This window comes from Rhinolophus sinicus, linkage group LG05 (assembly GCF_036562045.2).
Source record: "Rhinolophus sinicus isolate RSC01 linkage group LG05, ASM3656204v1, whole genome shotgun sequence".
NCBI classification, from domain to species: domain Eukaryota; kingdom Metazoa; phylum Chordata; class Mammalia; order Chiroptera; family Rhinolophidae; genus Rhinolophus; species Rhinolophus sinicus.
In genome coordinates, this window is record NC_133755.1 from 20849874 (window position 1) to 20866838 (window position 16965).

The 16965-nt window shown below is 43.0% G+C and overlaps 1 protein-coding gene across 1 annotated transcript in view; it reads right to left on the minus strand.

Annotated features, from left to right (window-relative positions):
• CAPN14 (calpain 14) overlaps positions 1–16267 on the minus strand; it is a 40030-nt gene extending 23763 nt beyond the window's left edge. The window contains exons 1-4 of the mRNA XM_019735271.2: positions 16142–16267; positions 2318–2595; positions 1011–1080; positions 57–175 (exon numbers count right to left, since the gene is read on the minus strand). Of these exons, the coding sequence (XP_019590830.2) occupies positions 57–175; positions 1011–1080; positions 2318–2595; positions 16142–16259 (585 nt within the window). The 5' untranslated portion in view covers positions 16260–16267. The remainder of the gene's footprint in view (positions 1–56; positions 176–1010; positions 1081–2317; positions 2596–16141) is intronic.
• Between the last annotated feature and the right edge of the window lie 698 nt (positions 16268–16965).

Below are 16965 nucleotides of genomic sequence, written 5' to 3' on the forward strand. Positions count from 1 at the left end.
CAAGAACCTTCTTTCTTATGCCCACCTCTAGGCTGGGGTATCAGGAGGACTCTCACCCAGAACTGGAAGATGCCAGCATACTTCTCGGTGAAACTCTGATTCAGGGGAACAACCCGGCTCAGGATGTCCTGGTGCAAAGTCAGAGCTTGCAAAGCAGCCAAGAGCCAGCAGTCGCCTAAGCCAGACAGCACACAGTATCCGCATGGGTGTACTTCACATGCATGCACATTCTACAAGTGTCTGCACGAATCTACTGAGGATTTACTGCATTCAAGCAATGCCTGCTGCCATGGGCATCCTCTCTGGTCTTATAACCCAGTTTAGGAAAAGGGAATTATATACCGGAGAGGAAGAGGGTGAGGGAGAAGGGTATGGTGAAGGGGGAGGACATTGGCTAGCATCTGGACTTGACACCAAGAATTGGGCCATATTCCTGGATCAGCTTTCAGCTTCTTGAATGCTCCATCCTCAAGAACTTGAACCCAATCACAACCAAACTTCTAAGTCCTGCCGTAACTGATTTATGTCTTTCTGGGAAAGCCTCAACCCTCTGGACTCCATTTCCCTGTCTGTGAAATGGGTATCATGACACTTGTGCCTTCCCTCATGGCCAAGGGTTATTTCTATTACTCTGAAAAGAAAACTGTGTTGAGAATAGGCTTTCTTGGACTCTATTCTGGGGTGTCTAGTGACTGGTGTGCTAAGAAGTACTCATTATGAGAACGAAAGTAGAGTGAGCACATTTTCCCAAGACAAAACTTAGACCTGTAAACTGGTAACGAGGTTATCATTAGGCAAGTTTTGACTTTCCCATGCATCCTCACAGGACCCACTGTTATCACTTTCCCAGCAAAGGATACAGCATGCAAGGTGGAATTCAGGGTGGCCATTCCCCCCCCCCCCCCCCGCACTGGGATCTCTCGATTCCCCTCTTTCCCACCCCACTCTGCCTTGGCCAGGCCAGGCTCACAGGTGCCAGGTGTGTGTCCCCAGGGGCTGTGCAGACTTACCTACCAATCCCTGGCACAGATCCAGCCTTTTGGCCTTGACAGGATAGAACTGGGGGTTGCTGTGCAGTTCCTGCAGGAACAGACGGAATTGTCTTTCTGACCAAGAAGCTGTCCTGGAGCTACAGTGAGTGACCATAGGGTCCCACACCCTCAAACTGCACTTACGGGGACATAGGTATAAAATACATGGAAAACCAGGGCTGTACCAAAAAATCTGGCAGACTTTTTGCAGATTCTGCCCATCATATTTTGCGTTCCTTCTTGAAGCTCAAGTAAGTCAGAGCCTTAGAGAACTCTGCATAGATATTGATAAATAGCACTAGCACAAAAATGCCTTTTCTTGGAGTTTCTGATAAAAATGGAAGCAATTCATTTAGAGGGAATTCCCAGTTTTTCTGGAGATCTTCCCATTCTTATTCTCCCCCTACTCCTCCTTTCCACCCCAACCTCCATTATAATGAATTCTTTGGCTTTCCATGCTGAGATATGCTCTGGGAGGGAGGGTTCCTGGGGGGTGGTCTCTGCTTCATGGCAAGCAATAAATCCCTGAATCTTTGTACGGGCACGGTTCCCACAAGGTCAGGTGTCTGACAAACTCTATGTCAGCAGTTCCCAAGATTTCTGGGAGAAATAGAATTGTGGTCGCCCTTTAGTTTAGGAGGTACTCTGGGGACTCTTACACATAGTAGGGATTTAATAAGTTTGGAGCTGCAGGCTTTGATGGTGATGGCTAATTAGGGAGCAGAAAAGGGGAGAATTTGTAGCACAGGTTGACTTCATTCTATTCGTTAACTGTGTTCCACAATCTTGCATGTAAATCAAGGTTAGGGGAGATGAACTGCTTTTGAACACATGGAAAAGTTGCCTTTTAAAGGAATTGTTGACGTATTTATAGAGTGAAGACTACTTTTATAAAGTGATTAATAGCTTCTTAATTCACATGTTTCCTGAGCCTGATTTGGGGGGAGGGGAGTGATGATATGTTCAAATTTGTCCCTCTGACAGATGGTATTGGTGGCGACTCAGGATGCTTTGCCATCACAGATGTAGTTAAACAGTACGTTGATGTATTTTTGGCTGCAGCTGCTCTGTGTATTTCTGGCATGAGGGAGAGCTACATTTTAGACGCCTCTCAGGATCACCCCTGGTTTTCTCCGGAAAATGGGGAGGTGAAGACTTACCCAGTTCCCTTCACATGGGGATCAATGACAGAGAGTAAATCCCAGTATCTGAAAGCCCTTAGGAGGAAGGTCTGTGTTGATAGATTTTGTGTTTGTTGTGTGGAAGCCCCCTTCCTGGCCCCTTACCCAAGGCCTCTTCCACTGCAGGCCTGCAGGCAGCTTCTGCAGCAGGGGCCCCCTGCCAATGGAGCTCAAGGTGGCCGGGAAGCTGGTGTCTTCAAAGAGGCAGCCGACTCTCAGGCACTGTTTCTTCAGGGTCTCGTAGTCCTGTTTGGGGACCTGTGAAGAGCTCCCCATTGTTTCCTTCTGTCCTAGCTTCCATTTGCCTAGAAAAGGTGGCCACACAGACATTGTAGGGTACAGATACGGATCCCAGCGGTATTCCTGGATGGTCTCTGTTGTTCCTGAAACAGAGCAGATGTTCAGTTTCCTCACTTCCTGTTAATACTTTGCCATTCCCACAGAAAGGAGGAGGAAGATGGAGAGAATGTGAGAAAGAGAAATGAGCCTGTGAGAAAGAAACAAAATGTGTACACACTAGAAAGAGCCTGCAAACACGTCTATACCAACACCTACTCCTGTACAGTTGTAGGGGTGATCTGAGGATCATCTCCATTTGTCAAGATCTTGCCTATCCTCCAAAGTCCAATTTGAAGCCCTCCTCCAGGAAGCCTTCCTTGCTTGGGTGCCTGGCCTTCACTGAGATCCCCCCTCATCCAGACTGTCTATTGACTCACCATCTACCCCATGGGACACCCTACTGCTCCCTTTAATTGGTGCTTCTCAAATTATCACCAGTGAAAGACCTGTGTTCTTTTATCTCCATTTTGTCACAGAAATTTAATGAAAATTAATGAATAGAAAAATGAAATTTTAAAAAAGATATGTAAAAATCCTCCTCTAAAATTTTTTTTTTTCAGATTCAACAGAAATAAAATTATTTGGTCAATTGCTATAAAACATTCTAAACACTTACCCTTAGTTTTGTCCTTAGCTCATCAGACACAGCTAGTGACTCAGTCCTGGAATGGGCCTGTCCTCCAACCCTACTGTGGGCTCTGCTCTGAGTGATTCATGTACAGAAAGCTCCTCTGCCTCATCCTGGGTGTTTATCCCCCAGGGGACTAATACTGGTAGAATGCTGTGTGTCTCACACCCTTACCTCTCTCTGACGTTAAGATATTAAGACAGTCTGATTTCAGCTGTTCTTTGTTGTCACACACACTTCCTGGTGGAAGACCCAGCACTCTTCTAACCTGAGTTATAGGAATCCAAAAGCTGGTACTTAGGTCTGTGTTTTCCCTTGAGTTTTTCTTCCTAATATAGATTATCAGGCAAAACTTCCTCCAGCCCAGCCCTATTACCTTCCCAACAAGTTTCTTCTAACCCATTTACATTTGGAAACAAACATGAGGCCCTATAAAGGCAAGGTCTTGCTTTTTGGTCCCTTCAAGCCTGAGCAGCAATCCTTCACTGCTTGTGACATGACAAGTGGTAGCAGGTCCTTTGGCTTCAGAACCTGACCCAGGCTCGTGACCTCCCTACCAAGAGCTGGGTCACACTTGGGTTCCTCTCTGAGCCTGAAAACATTGCATCTCATGAGAAGCCTTGCTGCCTCTTACCTGGGCTCCAAAGACAAAATGCCCATCACAAGATTCTTTCACCCTCCAAATTTCAGAATGAGTCCACACACACATAACTCTCTTCTTTTTGTAAATATCCCTAAGCTACCTTACGGAGAGTCTAGACCCAGAGGTGGGTGGTTGGCAGTTCTTACATGTCTTCTGTATGTTACAAGCTGGGGGTAAAATTGGCTCATTCCCAGATTACTGCATCTCTCTGCAAAAGGCCACATGGCTCTTGGTCATATTTGGAAATTCATTTTAACTACTGTAAGTGAAGTGTGTTGGAGCAGGTTCATAAAATGATACTATGTAAGTGATTACGGAAAGCTAACTGAGGCACAAGATAGTGGAGTGTGCAGCCTAGAGGCTGCCTGTGGCTGAGATTCTTCCCTCGGCCCCCAGACAGCGTAAGACTCCTCGGTCCTGTTCTTCATGTCAGGATTCATTTGTACTCAGCGGAGTGGGGCAGAGCCTCAATCTTCCCTTTCTCCATATTGACTGTGCTTGGCTTGTCTATCTATGTCAGGGGCTAGGGCAAGCTTTGCGACGGTGAGATATGAGTGGTTTCCCTGCTGCTCGTGATCCAGAGGAAGCCTCTGAGCGCTAACTGGCTGGGGGACACTAAAAAGGATGACCAGGCGAGCCACCTTCGTCTATTCCAGGCCTCGAGTCCCTGCTCTGATGTTCTGTTCATTTAGATGTTCACTGTGCCAGACCCTGTGTCCATGCTAGACACATACACCTGGTCTTTGGTCATCTAATAAGGATAGACTAGGGGCTCTGGAAAGGAAACAAAAGACGTAAGAACTACATCCTTGCTCACAGGTGCTATGAACCTGTAGCATCCTCCCACGGATGACTGATTTCCAGAGAAGTCTGGCATCTTGCCACAACCCACTAAGTTGCCCAAGGTGAAATTGGAAGAGAAATCTAGGCTCCTTGTGCAATGGCTCTGTCTGCATGACAAAAAGCATCAGATTGAAAAACCAATCAATTCCCTGCTCTTGACAGTCAGAACAAAAGAATAAGACTAACTGTGGGCCCTGCCTGATTTATCTTGGGCAAGGACTTTACTTTTCTTGTGTAATGGGTGGTGTTCAGTGGTCATGGACTGCTGGATGTAGAACCAGAAAAGCCGGCAGATGGCAGGTTTGCCAGCTCTTACCTGTGTGGGCATGGGCAGACACCTTACCCCCTCTGAACTGGTTTCCTTACCTGTAAAATGGACAGGACACCTACTGTGTCTACTCTCAGGACTCAAAAGAGAAAACAATGTGAAGTGGCTTTAAAAAGCTCTAAAGCAGGGGTTGGCAAACTATGGCCCCTGGGCCAAGTCTGGCCCACCACTGGTTTTTATAAATAAATTTTATTGAAACACAGTCACACTTTCCCGTTCATGTATTGTCTATGGCTGCTTTTCCAACATACATTACAACAACAGAGTTGAATAGTTACAACAGAGATCATGTGGCCCACAAACCTAAATATTTACTGGCGGCTCCTTTACAGATAAGTTTGCTTAAAGCTCTAACTCAGGTAGATTGTTGTTGCACAGAGTTGGGCACAGGGTTAAGCTTCAAGTAGGAATTTATAGAATAAAATGTGGTTAATTGAGTCTATCATTAAGAATTTATATGAGTACAGCAGAATCTTATCTCTAATTTCTTTCTTTCTTCCTTTTTTTTTTTTTTTTTTTTTTTGCAGGTTCTGAACATTCATGGTTACATTTGTGTCTCAAAAAGACTTGAAGATAAAGACTGACATTTTCTCTGCTAAAGTCTCTAATTCATTTTTTAGATATAATGATACCAGACATTCCTGGGCAGCTGTTAGGTGGTTTTATGGGTACCCATTACGAATAGGAAAACCCACATCTCTATTACACATCATGACCTGTTCATAAAAGAGGGAATGATTTTGCAAAATTAATGGTTTAAAAGAATCCTGAAAGTTTTTGCTATTTAGATATTTGTTAACACTTATATTTCGTTTTCAACAGAATACTCCAAGCACTCATCTTCATTTATTAGGGAAGACATCTGTCTTTCAGGAAACAATAACGGGTCCACTATGAGCTATTAAAAGCAAGAATGGTATATATCTTTTGCTGGATTCACAGAGCCCAGCGTTGTATCATGAGTAAACACATGCTTGATAAATGTTTGCTGACTGGCTGACTGAACGAATAAATGGATAGATGTTTCTTCATTTGTGAAATGGAAAGAATGATAAAACCTGCCCTCCCTGCCCCTCCTGATGGGAAGCTAAAATGAGATAAAGGATGTGAAAACTTTTTGTGAACTGTCAATCACTGGGCTGCTCTTCTGTTGTTCTGATCACAACTCTGAGAACTGATTTAGGTTGAGGTGTGCTTTCAGGGGCCTCCTTAACAGCCCCCGTTCTGATCCAGACTTGTTTGGGGGCTCTTTTCTGGAGTGGGGGCGGGTATGTGGGATGCAGGGCAAAGAGCCCCTGCGAAACAAAGTAAAATCAAGGTCAGCCTTCAAAGAGGATGGAATCTCCAAAAGGAACGTGCACCTTGGGAGTAGTCAGAGGTGGTGGGGGAGGCAGGAAGCCCCCTGCCTTAGCTGGTGATGATTGCGTGCCTATTTGGAGACGTAAAACCTCGGCTGGCTGAGCTCCCTACCCACTCCTAACTGTTTTCCATCTGACTCCATGAGACACTGCATAGCCACAAATCTTTGTAGAAGTACAGACACCCCGACCCTCCCAGAATGTGAGTGTGCACCTTGAATTCCTGTGTAGTGGAGACACAGTTCCTTGGGCTTAGGGAGCTTCACTTGGCCTGTGTGGCAGCCAGACCCTGATGTCACTCCTTACAGATGAATCAAATATCAGGCTAGTGGTAACTTAGCCGTCACCCTGTTCAGTGCCCTGTGTACAGATAAGGCCTCTGAGCAGTGCCCATGGGCTCTTGGCCTGCCAGCGTGACCAGAGTGAGCCCTGGGCATCTGCTTGGTACACCCTCTTCTTTTCTTTCTTACCAGCTCCTTGAGCACAACCTCAGTGGGATGACTGTATCCCCCCAGCCTGCTTCTGGTCTTCACAGGCCCCACCCAGGAGTCAGCAGCACACTAACCTTAGGTCGTTTCCTATTCTTATTTCTTCACCAACATTCCACATTTTTAAAGGACCAACCATTTTGATTTTTCTGTTTTCTGAACATTTCAAAACACATTTGAATAGGAAAGAGTCTTAAAACAGACGTAAATTTGTTCCTCTTATTTTTCAGGACTATTTGCATCTTAAAGAGTCAGACTTTGAGCTGCATTACTCATCAGACAGAGGCAGCCTTTCTTCCTCCTGTTCCTGCATTTACCTTCTGACTGACTTTGCCACATCACTCTTCTCACATCCCACAATTCATGACCTCAACCCAGAGGGTTGGTCTCTCCGTGTTTCAGCCCCTTTCCCTATAAACAACCTGCAGTGCACACTCTCTGCTCTATCCCAACACACCTTGCACCCATATACAAACACAAGATGTTTCTTGCTCTCCCTGGTTTGAATTGCATCCCTTCTTCAAAGCTCAGCTCGTTTCCCTTCTCTGGCCCTCCAGCATACACACACACACACACACACACACACACACACACACACGCACGAACATATGACACAAAAATTCCATTTCTGGGTATTACCCAAAAGAAAAGCTTAAATTTATGCACCAGAAGACATGTACAAGAATATTTATAACAACACTATTCAAAATAGCCCTAAACCGAGAACTACCCACATGCTCATGAACATGGATTCAATAATATTGGGTATAAAATACTATAAAGCACTGAGAATGAACAAACAAGAACTACACATTACAGTATGGATGGAATTCACAAATATAGTACTGAGTGAAAACTCCAGACACAGAAACTCTTATGATTCAGTACATACGTTAAAAAAAAAAAAAAAGGCAAAACCAATCTGTGTTACAAGTCAGCTTAGTGGTTACCCTTGGGGTAGAAAGATTAATCATAAAACCAATTATACCACTACTAGTTAAATCAATTCTCTTCTTTTCTATTGATTGTTTTGATGGTCTGGAGAGAGATTTAGAAGGGAATTTGAAAAATGATAGATGCAATTTATTTAAATAAGGCTTTATTAAGAGCTTCTCCATGGGCCAGGTGTTGCCCTAGATGGTAGGGGTAGCAATCAATTAGAATTTCTGCCCCCAAGGAAGTCACAGTTCAATGGCTGGTCTGTCACACTAGAGAAGGCCTTCTTTTCTTCCCTGCAAGGTGCTTATTCTGTTTAATGGTTGGTACCCAACTCACTTAAGAATCCTTTCTTGATTTTTCTGCAGTGGACTAGAAAATGAAAGATACTCTCTTACCCTGTCGGATCCAAAAACTTAGGTCCATTCCACTGGCTCCAGCTAGAATCACATTTCCAGTATATTGTAGACTATATCTGGCATTTCTAAACCAAAAGTGTTTAACCCATATCCAGGCTGTATCACACCCAAACAAACAATATCTCTCTGTGTCTCCACAGAAGAGGGTTAAAAGCTGAGCTGACCGCCTTCCTTCAGAAGTCATCCAGAGCCTCAATTCGTGATTTTGGATGCCCAGAGACCAGAAAACTGCTCCAACCATGGTGATTTCTAGATTTCTCATCTAAGCAGGCCCCTGCCCTGCCCCCTCAACACACACATACTTCAACCCCACCATGACAGCTATCATGTGAAGGACTATTTTGCTGTCACAGACTGAGCATTGTCATCTGTGTCTTCTTCACATCTGATTTCACAAAGGAAATCAAACCAATGTCACTGCCTATTAGCATCTAGAGAACAGCCTTTCTCCTGGAATATCAAGGCTACAGGCCACCTCCAGAACCCTTCCAAAACTGAGGCGTCTCAGAAGATCCCTGGAAGGGTCTGAACCCTGGGAAATGACAATACCCAGCAGCATCAGAAATTCCATCAAATGACCATTAAAATAAATCAGAGCTGACAGGACCCCAGGGATCACTCAGGCCAAAAGACCCCCTTGTTTAATGAGAAAACTGAAGCCTAAGGGCTGAAGTTTATTCCTTAAGATCTCACTGATAACCGATAGCAAAGCTGAGAATAAATTGAAATCTCCAGACTCCAGAGCTCTTTCCAGAAACACTCTGACCTGCATAGCTCAAACCAGGAGCAGCAACTATCTTTCTCTCACCTTCTGAACCCAGACCCTGCAGAGGCCCCGACAGGCTCTGGTATAAATTGGACCCACCCTTGGAGCTAAAGAAATTTACCTGCACAGGAGATCTTGCTTCTTTAAATAACTGGACAGTCTCTACTCCCAATGCAATCAGAAGACCGCTGCCCCAGACCACCCTTATATATATATATGGTCCTTTCTATGCACTGGGGCTTGGCAGAGAGTCTGAGTTCCCACCTCCAGAGCATTGGTTCCTCCCATTGTGTGTTCCCTGGAAGGGAGGGGAGCACTAAGGGCTTTGTGATGATATACAAATCCAATCATTTTCTTAGAACAATACGCAAATAAAGCTTGTTCCAGTAATGCCTTGGCAAGAAAGAGAATTAGTCATCTTTATCTTTCTGTTATGACTTTCTGTGACCCTGTTTGGGACGTGCCTTGAGCAAGCATTTAAAGGTCAAGTTTGTCTCCTGCACCTTCTTGCCCCACTTCCGGGATGAGTGCCCTACTTCCTGGTACTTTCCAAGAGTCCAAGTGCCCTACACAAGCCTCCCCTTTCCACAAACCTAAGTCCCCTCTCTAAAGTAGCTCCTTCTTTTCCCTCCAATCACAATTCTTATTCCTTCAGGACACTGGAAAGCAATCTGATTGAACTAGTTCTCATGAATGTGTGACTTGCTCACAAATCCTTAACCTTACTGTAGGTAGTTGCATTTTTTTAATGTAGTCAACTACTCAAGATGGCGGAACAGATAAACACTGTGAATGCTTCCTTCTGGGAACACATTAAAATTACAACTAAATTATAGAACAGTCAACCTGGAGAACCATCTGAAGTCTGGCTGAATTGAAGTTTTATAACTAAGGATATAAAGAAGAAGCCACGTTGAGACTGGGAGGAGTGGAGATGTGAAATGGGCTGGTCCCAAACCTCAATGTGGCATTTGAGAATCAGGGGAATATTTTGGCTGCAGAGGACCCCCTGAGGAGCGAGGGACCCCAGCCCCCCACACCAAGCTCCCAGTACAAAGTACTGGTACTGGGAAGAAGAGCCCCCACAATAACTGGCTGTGAAAAACAGTGGGGATTCCAACCATCCGGGTGGAATGGAAGGCTGAGGGAAACTTAAACAGTCTGCACACAGACTCTCTCACTCGCAGGCACTACCCTGAGCTCCATCAAAGGGATGGTGAATCAGAGGGTGTTGGAGTCATACGGGGGGGCAGACAGGTGTGTGGCTTCAGGGCTAGGGTTGGAGGGCAGTCGCCATTTTACCTCTGTGAGTTTGTCCTCCGCTGTGGCTGGCAGGTGGGTGCCACCTTTCCTGTGTTGAGCCCTCCTCCCATTCCCATGGCCAAATCTGAATGTGAATTGTTCTGTGAGCTCTGCTGGGACCCAACCCCATCCAACTCTCCCAGTGCTGGAAGCACTACCCACCCCACCCCATCCCCTGCAGCTAGCCTTGCCAACATTGCACTCTTTCTTGGAAAACTATCAGAGTCTACAAGCCCCAGGTAAGTGGTAACTGGCCTTAGTGTGCTCTGAAACCTTTGCTGAGGTGATCCAGGCTCAGCACTGGTACCAAGCCAGAGTCTATGTTAACCTGGTGACCACAACTCTTCCCACTCATGACTCCATGAGACCCTGCTTCACCCAACGAACATACCACATGAGGCTTTATCAGTGGCTGAACCTTAAGGGAGCCAGCAGGTGGTAGCAGGTTTTAGGGTGTCCTGGCATTTTGCTGATCTACCCCAGGCCCAGTACTGGTGCTCCCACATGCCTCCAACTTTAGCACAGGCAGCAAACAACAATGGATTGCTTTGTAGCTTCTATCAGGTAGTCCCTGGTCAGTCACAGGCAGTGCATGACCTGGGCCTGCACCAGACCACTCCCACTGCCCATGAGCCCCACAAGTGGCACACACTCAACAGGCACACGAGACTGCTGGGGCAAATCCCACTCAGTGGGGTAAGCCCCCCACATAGCAGCCCATAAGCTGTGGACATGACCAGACCTCACAGCCTATTAGCATGTGGGCCAATGCCACCCACTGATATGCCAATAGCAATCAGGGCTCAACTATAACAGGATGGCACATATAACCCACACAAGGGACACTTCTGAAGCACTCAGAGCAGGTAACCAGGGAGACAGTGCCAGGGCCCCATATGGCACCTACTATTAATACATAAGGCCACCCAGCCAAGATTGGGTGACAAAGCAGATCTACCTAATACATAGAAACAAGTACAGAGAGGCAGACAAAATGAAGAAACACGTTCCAATGAAAGAATAGAAGAAAACTGCAGAAAATAACTAAATGAAATGGAGGCAAGCAATCTACCAGACACAGAGTTCAAAACATTGGCTATAAGGATGCTCAGCGAACTTCATGAAAACTTCAACAGAGAGATAGTAAGCATCGAAAAGGACATAGAAACCATAAAAAGTGAACCAGTCAGGAGTGAAGAATACAATAACTGAAATAAAGAATGCACTAGAAGGAATCACCAGCAGGCTAGAAGAAGCAGAGGCTCAAATCAGCGATCTGGAAGACAAGGTAGCAGAAAATACCCCCCCCCAAAAAAAAAAAAAATGAGAATAGTTTAAGAGACCTCTGGGACAACATCAAGCGTAACAACATTCACATCATAGGGGTACCGGAAGAGAGAAAGCAAGGGATTGCGAACCTATTTGAAGAAATGACTGAAAACTTTCCTAATGTAGCAAAGGAACTAAACATACAAGTCCAGGAAGTACAGAGAGTCCCAAACAAGATGAACTCAAACATGCCCACACCAAGATACATTATAATTAGAATGACAAAGGTTAAAGACAAACAGAATTCTAAAAGCAGCAAGAAAAAGGCAATTGGTAACTTATAAATGAGGCCCTATGAGATTGTCAGCTGATTTCTCAACAGAAGTGTTACAGGCCAGAAGGGATTGATACAAAATATTTTGCGTGATAAAAAGCAAGGACCTACAACCAAGGGTACTCTACCCAGCAAGGCTATCATTTAAAATCAAAGGACAGATAAAGAGCTTCCCAGACAAAAAAAAAAAGCTAAAGGAATTTATCACCACCAAACTAGTATTACAAGGAATGCTAGAGGGACTTCCTTAAGATAGGAGAAAATAAAAAGTCAAAATTATGAAAAATAAAGTGGCAATAGTTACATACTTATCAACAATTACTTTAAATGTAAATGGATTAAATGCTCCAATCAAAGGATAGGAGGACTGAATGGATAAGAAAATAAAACCCTTACACCATGTTTCTCCGAAAATAAGACCTAGCCGGCCCATCAGCTCTAATGTGTCTTTTGGAGCAAAAATTAATATAAGACCGGGTATTATATTATATTATATTATATTACCTGGTCTTACAGTAAAATAAGACCAGGTCTTACATTAATTTTTGCTCCAAAAGACGCATTAGAGCTGATGGTCCGGGTAGGTCTTTTTTTCGGGGAAACACAGCATATGCTGCCTACAAGATACTCACTTCAGATTGAAAGACAGACACACAGAGAAAGAGAGGGACAGAAAAGTTATTTCATGAAAATGGAAACAAACAAAAAAGCTGGGATAGCAATACTTATACCAGACAAAACAGACTTGAAAACAAAGGCTATAACAAGAGGCAAAGAAGGACTCAGTAACCCCACTTCTAGGTATTTATCCAAAGAAACCCAAAACGCTACTTTGAGGGTACCTGTGCATCCATATATTCATTGCAGCATTGTTTACAGTGGCTAAGATGTGGAGGAAGCCTGACATTGATGGACGAATGGATAAAGAGGAGTTAGTACATATATACAATGGACTATTACTCAGCTATTACCATGGAAGGGAATGGGTTCTCGCCATCTGTGGCCACATGGATGGACATGGGTGGTACTGTGCCGAGTGAAGTGTCAGACAGAAAAAGACAGATGCAATGTCATTTCACTTATATATGGAATCTAAATAACAAAATCAACAACAACAACAAAAAACAGAAACAAACTCATAGATACAGAAAACATTTTGATGGTTGCCAGATGGGAGGTGGTTTGGGGTGTGGGTGAGAAAAGGGGACGGGATTAAGAAGTACAAATTGATTGTTAAAAAGTAGTTATGGGGATGCAGGGTATAGCATAAGAAATATAGTCAATAATATTGTAATAAGTATGTATGGCATCAGATGGATGCAGTAGATTTGTAGGGGTGATAGATGGGAAGAGGTTGTGGGACAGGGCGAAAAAGGCAAAGGGATTAAGAAGTACAAATTGGTAGTTACAAAATGGTCATCGGGATGTGAAAAGTAAAGCATAGGGAATATAGTCAATAATATGGTAATAACTATGCATAGTGCCAGGTGGGTACTAGACTAGCCAGGGGATCACTTCTTAAGTTATATAAATGTCTAACCACTATGCTGTGCACCTGAAATTAATATAAAAGAATATTGAATGTTGACCATAATTGAAAAATTAAAAAGGGAGGAAAAGGTGAAGGGGAATAAGAGGTCCAATTTCAAGGTATGAAGCAAATAATTCATGGGGATATAATATACAGCATGGGGAATATAGTCAATAATATTGTGATAGCGAGGTACAGAGTCAGATGGTTGCTGGATCACCATGGTGATCACTTCTTTAGGTATATAAATGTTGAATAATTATGGTGTATCCCTGAAATTAATATAATATTGTATGTTAGCTATATTTTTAATAAAAATCTTGAAAAAAATAAAATAGAAAACTCCTTACCCAAATGAATCCCCCATTATTGGAATTTCAGGCAGTGATACAATAAATGAAGAAATCTGGTTGAGGAATAAGTTAAGGTGTCATGTATAGTACATAATAATTTCTCACAGTGTTAATTTATGCTCACACAGGTCCTTTAAGTTATTTAATTTGATACATTAAAAAACAAGTCAAACTGTTTTGTGCCAACACATCTAGGAAAGGGAAAAACTACTGAAATACTTGTGGGTAAGTTCTAAGCACTCCATGCATTGATTCCATTTTTTGCAGATATAAGAATAAAACAAGAAAACCATCAGATATTATAGCTCTGGCAAGGGTTATGTCTAGCAACTCTATACAGAGGGATTTGAGGTCCTGGTGGCTATGGCAGCACTGAAACTTTGTAAAATCAGTTGACTGGTTCTACTATTCTCTGAGGTTTTTCCCACTTGATTTCTTTCAGTTGGCTATGTTTCCAAAACTAGGCTCCACCAATGTTAAGAGAAGGGATTTGATTCGTGACTGGGGAAAAGAACAATACCAAGTTCAGAAGAACGAAAGAAAAAAAATTGGTTGTTCCATATGTAATTTTCAAGTGTTAGAAATTTATCCCCAAACAAAGATAATAAAAAGAAGCTTTGTGGGCTATCTCATAATAAAAATCATCTCCAAGTTTCCAAAGTAAATTCTAAGACCTAAGTTAATTCCTTCACATTCAAAATATTTTAGAGTGTCATAGGAAAATATTCTTAAAGAGATTCACTATGAAGTTTGGAAATAAAAACAGACAAGCTACTTTTTCCACAGGAAGGCATTTTCCTAAGTTATCAGAGAGCTAATTAGAATTTCAAGGACATTTATTTCTAACCCATAACCCAAGTGAACTTGACCTGGCGAAGTATGTTATATATGGGAAGGGCTTGGGAGGCCCTGGAAGATCATGGACGTCAGGCATGAGGGCATGATGGTCTGGTGTTGGTGAAGGTGAAAAGATTCAGAACTACATCAAGGTCAAGCTCCAGGTGGACAGGCAACATCAGAGAGGGTTCAAAACAGCAGTGGTGATCTGGCCACAGAGCACATCTGGATTCCCGGAAAGGTGGTAGACGTAAGGCTGACATCAGTCTCTTAGGAAAAGAGGTCTCAGACAGAGAACCAGTCCTTAGTGGTATTAGGATGTAAGGCAATTGCTTAATCATAGAAAACCAAACAAGGAAGGAGCAAAGTTATTGCAACAAACTCCAAGGGCTCACAAAATACCTAAAGTGGGTCCAAGATATTGCCCCAGTCTTGGGGCAGAATTGGTCACTGAATCTTGGTTGGACAGAAGTTAAATGGAAGCAGAAGCAGGAGCCTCCCTCCATCAGCCTTCCTTCTGATGATTGTCTTCTCTACCCCACCTTCTCTGATCTAATATTGGTCCAGGGGAATAGATCCTACGGCACTTGGACTCATGCTAGGGCAATACTTGGGACACACTTATACATGACAGGCACATAATGTTTCAGTTAGGCAAGTAGTACATTTTGGCATTTCTCTAGCAAGTTTATGAAACGCCCATTAACCCAGCACTGTCACTTCTTTTTTCGTAACATGTTTTCACTCAGGACCGTTGGGAAAAATCTGATAACCTAATATACTCATATGAAAAGATTGATAACGGTTTAATTGTCAAGTGCCATTGATTCAATTACAAAACATAGACCTTGAAGCATAGAATTTCATCTATTAATAATAAGGCATGGGCTGGGGGAGAAGATTGTTTTGGCATGATTGGCTTTCCTGGTATGCTCAGAAATCACACAATTATGAAGTTATGAACTATTCCCTCAAAGACTGTCCAAAGAGAGAAAATAAACAAACAAAAAAAGAAGTCTAGAGTATCATTTGTTTCTTCATTTCTCTTTTAGCTGCTAATCTGGTTCCCTGACAGATAAAAATGTTGCCTAGACTTTTTTGTTTCCAAGTCTCCTAGTGTACATGTCTTGTTTTTGGCCTCTGTTCTTAATTGTGTCCCTGGCATTATTAAACTTGTCCAAATCGATATGTGACTATGGAATGTATTTTCTAACCATTCCTCTTCCTCACCCTTACTTCATTCCTGACATTTTCTCCCAAGCGTCTTACAGTTTTACCTCTACTTGTCTCTTTTGGCTTGTTAACCTGTTTTTTTTATTTGTATGTTTGTTTGCTTTGCTTTTCTCCTTTTGACTTGTGACATGGCCTATCTTTTTTTGGCAGAAAGTTTGCCATTATGTTGCTCATGACAGAGAAAAATGACTGCTGGGGAGAATAGCATATTTCCTTCCAAGAGGTGGAAGCAAGATTTCTGTTAGGAAAGAAGGAAGTGCTGATGATAAATAAACCATGACTAATCCCACGAGTACAAAAATGAGTAAGACATGGTGCTTACTGTCCAAAGATCCAAGGAAGAACCTGAAAAGCATCATAAGCCAGCAGCATCTCAGCTCGAGTGGTGACTCCAATAGAATTGGAGAGATAGGAGCATGAATTCCTGAGAGTTGTGTCATGCAAAATCATCTAAAATGCTGTCTTTGTCTGATTGCTTCAGGGTCTGCAATCAAAGGAATTCCTGTCATTAACAATTACATCTATTCGTCATTCTCACCTTGCATTCTTCTAAAATAAGGGTTTCTCTATATCCAGGAAACAACATGCTTTCATGGAGGAGTTGTGTGGGCTAAAGTTTTCAACAGGAACATAACAGAGATTTATGTTGAAATGTGTTTTACAGTTCCATGGAAGGGCTTGTGTGGGCCTTTCAAAACATGAAAGACTAAACATTGCTTCAATTGAAAAGCATAATCTCTGATAAGCTTTTGAGTTTAGGCTTTCGGGAATGAGACAGCAGCACCTAAAACATTAGTCACCTAGAGAGCACCCTGTATCTGGGCCTCCCCAATGCATGGTGGGTTTTACCTTGATCTGCTCTCTCTGAATTTGTGTGAGTTTGTCTCCTAGAAAGAGCTTTCCTTTGGAACCAGATAAACCTGGGGTTTGAAACTGACTCCATCACTTACTAGTTGGGTAGCCCTGTGGCACCAACTTACTTCTGAGGGACTCATTTTTATCATCTACAAAATAGGAATCATAGCTACCTTGTAAAATTGGTGGAAGAATTCAACTATTCATTTTGTAATGAATACAAAACATTTAGTGCAGTGGCTGGTACATAATAAGGCACTCAATAAATTCTGATAAAAAATAATTATGATT